Source organism: Accipiter gentilis, chromosome 5 (assembly GCF_929443795.1).
Source record: "Accipiter gentilis chromosome 5, bAccGen1.1, whole genome shotgun sequence".
NCBI lineage: Eukaryota > Metazoa > Chordata > Aves > Accipitriformes > Accipitridae > Astur > Astur gentilis.
In genome coordinates this window covers 31,020,534-31,033,376 of record NC_064884.1, presented here as the reverse complement: position 1 = coordinate 31,033,376, position 12,843 = coordinate 31,020,534, and the positions used below count along the sequence as shown (strand labels likewise).

The 12,843-nt window shown below is 39.6% G+C and overlaps 1 protein-coding gene across 3 annotated transcripts in view; it reads right to left on the bottom strand.

Annotated features, from left to right (window-relative positions):
- Positions 1–9,337, bottom strand: part of TFB1M (transcription factor B1, mitochondrial) — a 29,113-nt gene extending 19,776 nt beyond the window's left edge. The window contains exons 1-4 of one of the 3 annotated variants that reach the window (XM_049801212.1): positions 7,489–9,337; positions 6,140–6,297; positions 4,480–4,631; positions 764–872 (exon numbers count right to left, since the gene is read on the bottom strand). In XM_049801212.1, the coding sequence (XP_049657169.1) occupies positions 764–872; positions 4,480–4,631; positions 6,140–6,272 (394 nt within the window). In that variant the 5' untranslated portion in view covers positions 6,273–6,297; positions 7,489–9,337. Of the gene's footprint in view, positions 1–763; positions 873–4,479; positions 4,632–6,139; positions 6,298–6,688; positions 6,898–7,488 lie in introns of those variants that run through there. The other 2 variants (XM_049801214.1, XM_049801213.1) reach the window with 2 other exon arrangements.
- Between the last annotated feature and the right edge of the window lie 3,506 nt (positions 9,338–12,843).

The following is a 12,843-nucleotide window of genomic DNA, read 5'->3' as shown; positions in this document are numbered from 1 at the left end:
GCAAATACAGCATAGAATTTTTCAAGGTGAACATAATGTGGCATGGTCTTTTATGTCTTAAGTCAGAAAGCAGTTTAACTGTTCTTCAGGCACTGCAGACAGTGACTCTACCTTAAATTAAGCAATGTGGAAAAGGGGACTGGGAGGTCATCTCTGATTTATCTAATATTACATGTTTTAACAGGGAGATGAAATTGAGTACTATGAGAACCTCAGATTTGAAAAAAAAAAAAGAAACAAAAACAAACCCCAAAACAACAAACCACCAAATCTCTGATCGGATTCTACTTTTGCCAAAGATATCCAGCTGAAAACAAAGCAATAAGAAAACTCAGTTTTTTAGGACAAATTTCCTAAAAGTTTCAAAGCAAGTTACAGAAATTTCTTCAGTGGAATAATAGCAGTGGTGCCTTCTGGCTTCTTCAAAAAGAGGAAGAAGCTGGGAAGAAAGTATAACATTTGATTTGCTTTTATACTTTCCAAGAGTCATCATTGTACAGTCAAGACACTCTTAAGGTTAATAACTGCAAAGATCCTCACTGTTGACTAAGGTGAGTGTCACTCAAATTCTGCTGATTTGCCTTAGAAGATGATTCTCTGTTTCCTTCTAGAAAGGAATAAAGTTAGCTCACCTCTCTCTTCTTACCTTCAAAAAGTATCAGAATTGATTAACACCTGCACTGAGTGAACTCCATCTGTATCACCACACTTAAGAATGACTCAGAAGCCTTAAAAATGAAATAAACCAAATCAAAATACTAACCATCTTCCCAGTTCTTTTTTAAGTGCTTTGGAAAAACCTTCTCCATCTTATATGTCAGGATATCGCCATGAACAATACGCACTTTTCCTGGAGCTGCTTCAGATAACATCTGTTTGTAAGCAAGCAAGCAGAATTCACAGTGAGTATTAACCAAACTGATTGCCAGTTTCAGCCACAGCAGGAATGAAACCATTGCCACACATTTATTTTCAATACATAAAAAAGCACAATAGCAGTTAAAACTGAGCACACTATTACTAAGTATTTACTTTCAAAAAGCAAACACTACCAAAAAAAGTTTAACGTGTGATTCTGTAAATGCTTATTATTCACAGCTGTAGAATTCTTAACAGGGAATTTAAACTTGAAAAGACTGCTAAAAGTCTCTTCAACAAGGACAATTAACACTAACAGGACCTCACCTGATTTAAGTAATAATGCAAGCAGCAGGTTTTGAAAAGTTTTTAGATCCATTACCTATGGAAACAAGGCTCCTGTTGTTTGTCTCCCTTGCAGCTGTAGGGTCTATTATCCAATTTTAGCCATATGTGATACAAGGCTGTAGAAATATTTAGTCATTTTTTCTTTTACATAAAAAAGGGGAAAGATATTCTCTTAATACTCCCTGTAGTAGTCTGAACTCACACCATTAAAAACCAAGCAGTTCCCAAAAATGAGGGAATGAGTACCTAGCAGTAGAGAAAAATCTCAAAAATTTGTATCTTTTTAGACATTACAAAATCTACTCTGTTGTCAACTTCTTTATCCCACTTCTGCAGGTCATCTAGTATTTAATAAAGGCTGAAATGTAAACTCAGAACCAGCTGTGGTTTGATGACCAATTCTTTCATTTCTGGTGTCAGTTTACACAATCAAAGTTACTTAAGTTTTTTAGTGTTGTACCAATCTTTTCTCTTACAGCATGAAACTATGCACAAACAGCACAATTCAAAAGCTAAGTCAACTTCTACAAAGATGACATCTGGGGATATTTATTGTTCCCAAGTTAGAACAATGAAAAATGGCTTAAAGAACAATTTTGCTTTTGCACAGAAATCCTAATTCATAAACAGTTAAGTGCCGGTGGCTTAATGGCTGAAATAAACTGCTCACCATTGTTAGTTCCATCTTCAATCTGAATCGTATTTATATGCTCAGGGGCACAAACAGCTTTCACAGCTCTCTAAGTCAAAGGAAAGCACTGCTTTCTCATACTGTTCACAAAATTTTTTTGACTAAAGGTTTTTTTTACCATGAAAAAAGCTAAATTTTGTGTAGAGTACTAAAAAAAAAGCTTAACTAAAACCTAAGTGTTCCTACATGTTTTAAGTGCAATTATTTCCAAATAGAAAAAATAAATCTAACCTCAACTCCAAACCACTTAACAGATTTTTCAGCATTACACTAGCAATTATAGGGCATACAAATTCACTAATCTGCCATTATTTGTCAAATCTTTCTTTGAAGCTGTTATTAAATGCTATAACAGGATGAAACATAACATAAGATCAATAAAGTTAGAAAATAGCATCAGAGGAAGCAGACAGCTGCCTACACAACAATGGATTAACATATGATATATTGTTTTTTAATAATGGTTTTTATGTCAAGAGGAATCTGGGGGTTTTTGAGTATCACACTTCACATAAATGAGAACTGCATTTAATTTGTGAGCAGAAAAATCACAGTTGTATATTTCTGATTTGAAATAAAGACTCAGAAATCCACTGAAACTTTCTCCATTTTAAGGCCAATGTGTGCAGCTAACACAGTTCCAGGAGTTCTTGTGCACCAAGCACACGAGCCAAATGATTCTCCACCATACAGATCCTCTCGTTCTTCACACACAACCAAAAGGGCACGAAGAAAACGTAAAGGGCATAGTTTAAAAAATGAAATTGTGTTCCTGGAAGAATTCTATACTCAACCCACTCTCTGGCTGAGAGCACCCTTTCTTTCCTCATAAATCTTTCCAGCCTAGCAACTATTAGGGCATATGGTGGTTGTGATTCTTTAAGAGCGAGACAGAACTGACGGACTCTCAGTTTATGTGTACAGAGTAAGCGTTTACACATGTTCTTTACTATATTTCAGTTTTGCAGTAAAGAGGATCCCAACTTCAGTTTTGTGATAAAGACCACAGCCTGAAAAAGTTAATGAAAAACACTGTATGCTTTACATCAGTGATTTTATAAGTATCTGAACAGACATTTTAAAGTAATAGTCCCCAATTGGTATTTTAATCTCTGACATTTTCTGTTATTCAAATCTCAACCTTTTTATAAGCACTTGGTTTTGATAGAGCTTTTAATGGGAAACCGGAAAAAAAAAAAAAGGTATTACAACCCACATTATCACAAAAGAAAGATTCATTCTGTTATGTATCACCTTATTTGGAAGGAAAAAAACAATACCAAATTTAACACTAATGGATGCAACATATTTCTTGTTCATTCACATCCACTATTACCAAGTTATAGCATCTTTATATTCAATAACCTCATTCAGACATATTTATTTCTACTGTGAGAAGGTTGCCAATTAAAAATAATGACTAACATTAATTCACTTGAATAGTAAAGATAATTACATACCAAAAGCTCATTATAGACCCTGAAAAGTACACTTTTATTCAGAGAAATCTGTTGTAGTGGCTGCATTTTAAAAGATCAGAAAAATTGTCTAAGTACTTAAAAAAGTCTGTTAGCTAAGGCAAGTATCATTTAATCTCAAATTCTCTCCAATCCCAAACCAGTTCTTAAAACCTAAAAAAAGAATATGCAGATTTGCCCCCACTCAAGAAAAGTGAAAACACGAAGATTTCATACTTCGTAAGGTAAAGATGGCATACTGTAAATTATCAATGGCTAACCCTACAAAGACATAGTTACATGCATATTCAGGTTTAAGGATATGAGCAGTTTCATTCATATCTTACATTGGTTTTGTCCTACAAAGAGATGGTAGCACTTCTCAGGTGAACTACCTATTTATCATCAGAAGATCAGAAGATACAGCACAATATAAGGAAAGCCATTTGAATTGCTATAATCTGAGATTGTAGAGGCACAAGAAAACAGTCAAATCTGAAGAGATTTTTGGACTCTGTTTTTCTTGATAGATTTACACAGCCAAATTCCATAAACATGGAAACTTAAATAGCAACACAAGTAGACGGCATTTGAAAAATGCCACAATGACTTGTGAACTCATACTGACTTTAAAACAAAGGAACAAAAGTTTAAGAGTGGTTTTTTTTAAATGTAAAATAAATGCTTGCTTTATTCTTCCTTATCTGGATGTTAATACACATTGAATTGTATTAACTAGAGATACCCTTTCACAATTTTAAAAACTTTAAAGCATAATTATTAGGATTAAAATGAAAAATAAGACCAAAGGACATTACATTCAGCCTTCAGACTACTATTTCACCTGCATGGTGAAATGCACCCTAAACGTCTCAGCCTGAAACAAACAGACAGGCCTCAGCATTAATTCAGTTGCACAATCAGGTCCTAAAGGGCCTATGAGAAAGGAGGAGCAATTAACTGCTATGCTGTGTATTTTCATCTTCAAGCAAATGATAGCTCTCATTTAAGCCAAAGCAACAAATCTATTTTCAATGCTGAGATCTCAACAAGACACTTGGAACCTTTCTATGTTCTTATTCAATGTTGTGGATACATTTATACAAATTATTCTCCGGTTGGTACCTGCAATCCTGGAATAAATCGAGCATCTTTTTCAATTAAAAGGAGTTGTTCAACACCAGCACTGAGAATGGATCTGGTAATTCCTCCTGGCCCAGGGCCCACTTCACAAACATGGGCATTTTTCAGCTCGCCAGCTTGTCTCACTATCTTGTCTGCAAAACACAAAGCCTTTATTATTCTCCAGAAGATCCAGCTCACAAAGATAAACTCATTGTTTATTGTTAAAGCACAAGTGTGCTTATCTCGGAACAGACACAAACAGTGACACATCCCAGTTAAGCCTGCTAGACTGTATAGAATTCAGATCTGTTTCACACTACAAGATACGCTCAACTATTTGAAAAAGACTATTTTCAGTTTAATGTTTTTAATATACATTGTTGCTCATTACAGAATCAAATAAAAAGAGAATATTACCTCTCACCTGTAAACTAGCAGTACCATTCTCCTGCAAGTAAGTACTTCTGTTCAACATCCTAAAGTCTCACTACTTATCCTTATAAAAATATTTCACTACAGTACCTCTGTTTCAAGGAAATTTAAGTAGTAAAGAAGAAACAGTGAAGCTCTACCAAGATTACAGTATGTACAGAGTAATTTTATGAGGGAGGAGCTGGAGTGAAGTAAGAGTTGGAATACAGGCAACTGGTAGTTATAGAAAGTAGGGCAGTTGAAAGGTGAGGGAAAAATACCTGTACATAAGTGGAAGGATACAGCATTGGAAGGTATTACAGCCAGGCAAGAAAACAGATTAAGGATTAAAGTAAGGATTCTAAATGTAGCTAATGAAACAAAGGAATCCTTATGAAACATGGAGAGAAGATGCCAAGAGAAATTATGCTGCTCATTCTATAACTTAAGTATGCAATGAAAATAAGAAATATCTGAACTCTTGTCTACTTATAAGGTTTTACTAAATGCATGCAGACATTTTTACTCCAGGGTAAGAGTCCAGTTGTTCAGGAAGTGAAACCAAGTTTCACATTCATATCCTAAATCTTTATCAACCTGAATCTTCAAATGTAATCGAATCATCACCTACTTGAAGCTGCACTGCATTTATTACTGCAAAGCCATTAGGACAGTAAAGAAAGCCACCACTGATTGAACAGTGTCAGCTTTGTCACCCATTGCTGACATGAAGCTGGAGAAAACCAAATTGTTCAGAACAATGTAACTGGTTCAAAAAAGTACAACATTTCTGATAAACTGAGACAAATGACCTTCCTAACCACAGTATATAGTGACTTAAACCGCACAATGAGTTACAGTACTTTCTACAATCTATAATAATCTGAAAAAAAAATACTCATTTTTTAATCAAACTTATAAACTATAACAGTACCTGAATGGTAAAAGTACTACTAAGGCTTGGATTTTTGCATTTCAATCAGTAACCCGTATTTCATACAGGAACATAGTTTCTACCTAAAAATTACTCTGTAATTTGTAAGCACACACATTTTCTAGGAATTTACAAGTAATATCAATGTCTAAGCTAAAACTACTTTTAAAAGAAGTCTTTACAGGTTTACCATTGAGCTGCCATTAGTTTGACAGATGTCATCATGCAAGCCATCTCGTTAGCTAGAACCTGGATTCTGAAGAAAACCAGGACATGTTTTATAGTCGCTAAAAGTATTAGAATAAAATATTTAACCTGTCAATCGCAAATCCAGTAGAAAGTTCTGGGAAAGTTGTTTCTGTGCTTTAAGGCGGAAGAGTTTAATGATGTCTCCAACAGTTGGCAGGGGAGGCAGACGGAAAGCTGCCACCTTTCCTGGAGCAGCCATAAAACAGAACTCTTGTTCCTTCCTCCTAGAGAGACATTGAAAAGCTGATTCTAGTAAATGCAATAAATTCTAATATACTTAATATTAAAAACGCTACTAAATTTACAAACCAAGACATGGTTTACAAATCATTATATAAGCGCTGAATTTTAAACATCCATATTGTGACTATTGTAAGCGGTGCTTATGCTCGGAATGTATTTGTGGGATTTGGGCAAGTCTCGCTTTGCAGCTTTGCCAAAACATCACGTGAAACAAACCCCTCTCACAGTGGTTCAATGTCAAACTTTCATTAGTGCAGAAAAGAATCGTTAAGGATAACCTGCTTGAATTCGTGGCATCACATAAAGACAAGAGTGTGTTCAACTGAAGTGTCCCCGAAGAAGAATTAAATGTTTTGGTTTGTTTTTTATTACTGAATTACCTCCCTTTCTAAGCAGAGGTAAAGACGGGAACCCCGAGTGTAGACAACGGCATCAGCCGATTTAAAAAAAAGAATTCTTCTCGCCTCCAGCACGGCGGGACAAAAGGTTTCGCCTCGCTCTGCTCGCACCCGCCACCCGGCGCTGGCGCTTCCCGCTCTGCGGTACGGCCCCGCGCGGAGGCCGCCTCCCGCACCTGCGGCCTCAGCGGCCTCACGGCGGGGGCCGACGGGGGCGAAGCCCCGGAGCGGCGCGACCGGCGGAGGCAGGCGCCGCTTGACAGCGCCTGGCGGGCCGGCGGCAGCGCACGGCCCCCTGCCCCGGGGAGCAGCGGCGCCACCGCCGCTCGCACCCAACGGAGGGCCAGCCGCTCCTCTCAGCCTCGGGACCCGGGGCGGCAGCGGGGCCGGAGCCGAGCCACAGCAGCCGGCCCGACGCCCGCGGCCCTCGCGGCCCCTCACGGCCCCCGAGGCCGCCCCGGCCCCGCCCGCAGCCCAAGCTGGGCCTCGGGGAGGCCCCGCCCCCCGCCCCCCCCATTGGCCGCCCGAGGACCGGCGCCGCAGCGCGCCTGCTCCCAGGGACGGCGCCCGGCGGGCTGCGCAGGCGCAGAAGCCGTCCGCCTGGCTGGGGAAGCGGGGGCGCGCCAGGTGGAGGGGAGGAGCCGCCGGCCGGGCCGGGCCGGGGCGGAGGCGCCACGCGGCCGCACGCGCGTTTGCTCTCTCCGCTGCTGCGGTAAAGGAAAGCTGGGAGACGCGCGCCGGCGCCGTCCCTTACGGCGCAGAGTGGGAGCTCACCCGGAAAAGGAAGTGCCTCTCCTCTGCCCCCCGCGCGTCTCCTTAAAGGTGCCTGTGCCTGTTCAGCGCTTTAATTGGCTCGCTGTCCCGGGGGAGGGAGGGCCACGCATGCGCCCCGGGCAGGGAGGCGGCCGGCGGCCTCTGCGCATGCGCGGTGAATGCGGGGCGGCCGGTGTTACTCCCTGCGGCTCCGCGGCCTCGGAGGGCTTTCTGCGCACCCAGTGTAAAACTTTCAGAAAGCCTTCACTTTCCTGACGCTCCCGCGGCTTCTGGGAGGCGTTCCCGCTGCGTAGAGGCGGGAGGTCCCGGAGCCGGGCCCCGGTGGAGCTGTAGGCCCTGCCGGCAGGGATGGGCCGCAGTGGTGGGCCTGAAATGGCAGACTCTGGGTGCGCGTCACCAGGGCAGAGGTGGTTCTAGGCAATAAATAAAACTTTCGGCGGCCGTCATTGTGGGTTAAAGTATACTCTGTCCATTTCTTTGGTAACGTGATTTGTCTGACGCCCTTTCAGATAGGTAGAACTGTTAAAACCTGCAGGCTCCAGGAAAAGGCACGTGGGTGTTGATGGTGTCTTTTTTCAAAAGGCATGAAGTCGAATGGGAGTGCAGGTTCACAGATTTGCAGCTCAGTCTGGAATTGAACTGGACTTAGATGGAGCTCTGGGGTCTTTTTTAATTTGAGCTAATCGCTAGGCCGTTTTTCAGGTGATCTGGATACTGCGCAAATGTCTGGCTTTGCTTATTTTTGTGTATTGAGATTAATTGAGTACAATCAGAACCTGGAGTTCATTTCCTTTGAAAATATGAATGCTTCTTTTTTTCTGTATATCTAAGTTTTTTCCAGTTGGAGCCATATGTCTTGATCTGCCTGGGAAATTAGCATTGAAGAAACATTTAATAATAGTGTTCTTATGAGTAATTCCATAAACTGAGCAATTGCATGTTGCAATACAATTTTAGCTACAATATACTGTACCAACATAAAAGTGCATGTGTTCATATATATGTGCAGGTATATTTATATCTATATTTATGTATTCCTAAACATGGTCCGGTTTTGCTCATCTTAAAATTCATTGGTAGGATCAGAAGCCATTTTGGCAGAGTATTTCTGCAATATCTTTTGTCACAGTGGATTAAGGAAGTTCCCTTCTTCGCGGAACTTTTGAACAATTTTTGAATTTTAAGATTCTTCTTCCATTTTGCCTTTATAATTCTGTGCTTGGTGATTATTATCACAGTGCAAGTGAATGCTAAGAAGATGTTTCAGAAGGCTGAACAGTTACTAGAAAGCCACAGATAATCATGGATGTTGCTAGGTAGATGTAAGAAAATGAAGACATTAAGGGATTTGCAAAAAGTAATTCATCACTCAGGATAAATAATGGGTGCAATTCTAAATAGCTTTGTGCATTAGGCATAGCTTCTGCCATCAATAGCCTGTTCTAGTTAAATAATAACAGCAGATGCTGTAATGTATTTCAGTGTTTTCCTGTGAAGAATAAGTGGAAGAAGGTTTATACACAATATCTGCATCAATATCTCTTTTCAGATTTCTGTTCAGTCGTGTTCTGAGATCAATCAAGTTTATCACAGTTGAAACCTATGCATGTGAGATAAATAATACCTGTGTGAACATTAGTGGAGTCAACAGGAAAGAGAAGGTAATGCGAAGGGGCCACATTTAAAGAAAAATGAAAATGGATCTAATTATGCAGTTATTAAAAACATAGGCAACTTTGCAACTGATGTCAGTAAGAAAAGGAGCTGGCCTAGGGTTTATTGTTTACATACAGTGGAATATTGGAATAAAATGTCATGGTCCTAATCTTATCTGAAACACTGGAGTTCGTGAGGTGTAAAGTATTTGTCATAATATATTATTTGAATTTAAAAGTCATTATAAATGAAATACAAAATGTAAGCTCCACCTGTTGGTGAACATGTGGGATTTCACATGATAGTTTTTACTTTGCCCAATTCCATAAGAGCTTTACAAGAAAATAATATAATGGTGATTTTTCTACTTAAAATCTGAAGAAATTGAAGGAATATAGAGTGGGTCTTAGCAAGAGCAAGTGTGAAAATGGCATGGGATGAATCAGCTTTGTGACCAGCTGAGGCATCCAGACTGTTTTAATTCTAAAGCAAAAAAAATGACAGTTTAAAAGTTTTTCTCAGTAAATAAAAAATTTTATGTCAGAGCATTGTTTTAATAATGCATTTCTTACTTGATTGTCACCAAGGCTGAGCTTTTTCATCTCGCAACCTCAGGTCCACTCAGTCTTTGTAGACAAATATTGTTCTGTCATAGTTAAAGTACAAGCTCTTTCTTGATGAGATGCACAAACAGAAGTTTCCAGGTATTTCATGTGGCCATAACTCTTACTGTAATAATAACGATATAATAGATTTGTATTTAAGTACTTGAAAGAAATACAGCAATCTGTGCTGATGGGTCTAGCTGTAGAAAAATTTTGGTAGAAAAATCACTTGCTAAAACAGTAATTCCAGTTTATAGTTGAAATGTTTTCCAGACTCCTAAAGTTGTTATAGGGGTAGTAGTGTATGGGTTGGAGAGTGAAGGTGGCCCCTAAAACTCACGAAGGGAAAGTGAATGAGTTAAGCCTTAACTCGTCACATCATCCGGTCATTTCTAGAAGACGTCTCCAACAACATCTTACGTATTCTGCAAGAGGAAAAGTGAGCCTTCCCAGCTTTCTTCTGTTCCTTCTGCTTATTCCATCCCTTTCATTCCTTTGCAAGTTGTGTGGGGCCTGCAGGAAGAGCACTTCCTTCTTATAGTCCTAACAAAGTTCACAGGAGAAATGTGGAAGGAATTTTTCTGTTCCTGCAAAGGCCTGACATCCACCCTGTGACTCTCCAGCCTCTTAATAGAAAATGCTTTCTCCCTTGATGTGTTGGAATTGTCACTGGAAGGCTTTTCTAATTACATATGTCAAAGTTTGCAAGAAGAAGAATAAGCTACTGGAAGATCTTCTGCATTAGTCTAGCTATCATGTCACATTTCAGCCTCTGCCATTGTTAAGAAGGTGGCCTTCTAATGACCTGCATGCTATATGTGAAAGGTTTGTTTTCCAGAGTTCACTGTCCAGAGGAGAATCTTGAGGAGTCATTGTGGTACCATGGACAAGGCAGTGACCCATAAGTGGGGAGATAAAGATTTTGTTCCCAACTGTCCCAGTGATCTGCTGTGTGATCGGTGGGAGGCACCGTGCATGCGCCTCTACGTTCACTGCCTTATAGCTGTCTTACCTGCTTTGAATGTAAGGTCTTTGGTGATGGCACTGACTTTCTGGTATTTGTGTAACAACAAATGGTTATAAGCATCACGGTCAGGACAGTCCTTAAGTATGTAGAAAGTGGCTGGAATATGGAGAGCACTACCATAAATAGCAATAATAAAACTTTAGTGACCCCTCAAGTTAGACTTTGGGCAAGTACATTTTGATGCTGGAGCTTGTCCCAATAGTCTTATTACAGACATTTTTAATCTCTTTTCTTTCCTTCCTCCAGGGTGAGAGCAGTTGACAAGGAAATAAAATAATACAAATTATGGAATGCTGGTGAAATACTTTGAGAATGTCAGGAATCCACCATCTGACTGACTTTGTCATTCAATTGTGTCTTGACCTTAGAGATAGAGCCTGCTAATTTTGAAACCAGTGAAGCATCAGCAGTTTTCCACGGAGCAGATGGATGCCAGGGAAAGATAAACTTGGGCATCTGAAGGAGATCAGATTCAGGTCCCGAGATCAGTTGTGCAGAGACACCCTTATGGGGTCACTTGAAGTTCTTTTCTTGACTGCAGCTTCAGTTCAGGTTCACCTGCCAGCATTGCAAGGGTTGACACCAAAGTTGTGGCTGTAATTATGAAACACCATGTGCACCAGTGGAAAGTTCCCACGGTAACTGTGGAATTTCAGTGGCAATTTCAGTTTTTAATTTTACAGACTTGCTGGGTTCATTCATAGATACTAATTACTGGTTCTATGTTCAAGTTGTTACAACTTAAAAACAACCCCCTCTAAAAGGAAGTACAATATCACTGATCTAAAATGATTGTGTTGCTTGGCATTATTGTTGCTAGTTTTATGTTACAGCATCATGTTGTATAAAACACGGTTCACACAATGCTCTTGGAATGCCACACTCCATTTGAATTCTGAGACAGAAAAATCTATTTGACAATTATTTTACATCAACTTAAGGTAAATAAGATGACAAGTTGTAAATGACCAGATTGCATTGAAAAGTGACAAGGAAGTGTAACACCAAAAAGAAGTTAGATAGATACAGAAATCTTTTCTTTTCCACCCTGCTGGAAATATTTTCATACCACAAGGCTGCTATTCTTCAGCTTGTTCTCAAAGACACTGTTTTCTATTGTTTGTTAAAATAAAATGTTTATTATTTCTATTGTACTACCTCATAAGGATCCTAAATAGATTTTAGGAGCCCATTGCACCAGGCACTGTACAAACAACACAGTGACTGCCCTCCCTCAGGAAAACTAGTGCAACCAGATAAAGTGCTGAATAAAATAAATTGGCAAATGGGAAAGAGTTTAGGTAAGATAACAGCAGAGAGATGTACATTTGCATAGTCACAGTAATTTTAGAAGCCACAGGCTGCAAAAAAAGTGCAAAACTGCCATGAAACATCTTCAGTATTAACTCTGAAGAGGATCTGTAAGATGGTTTCTTGTTCTTTGATGGTGGAGGCAATGCATTTTAGAATAGCTTTTTTGAACTAAACGTTCTGCTCAGTGCAATGGTTACAGTCAGTGTGAAATAAAACAGAATATTCCTACATCCATTTCTTCCCCTAGAGCAAAACAATCCAGTTTGGGGAAAACCTTCCCACTTTTGTCAGTCTACCACAGTGGATTCACCAGGCCACATTATGATCAAGAATGGTATTTTCCTTGTTACCACTTCAATAATGTTGTGTAGCAAAAACGAAACACTCAAGGAACAAAGACTTCCCATTTACAGAAAATCTGGCAGAAATTTCTGTCCAGACTGCTGAGTTCTTTCCTAACATAACTCAGGAAGTACAAAGATCCATGGCTTTCAGTATTGCCACAGCAGATGTCTAAAAATCGTTATATTTATTTAAAAACATTAGAATGTCTTTCAGTGCTTGATTCTTCTGATGTGCCTTTTGATCTGTGAGCCATTTAGTCTACTCAGGTCACATTGTCAAGCTCTAGCTGTAGCCATCCACACTAGAAAGTTTAGTTGACAGTTTTGATTTCCACTTGGTCATACCATTCTAGGTGCTAGGGCATTAGAAGGCATATCAGTTAATGCAGAGTTTGGGGTAAATTTCAGG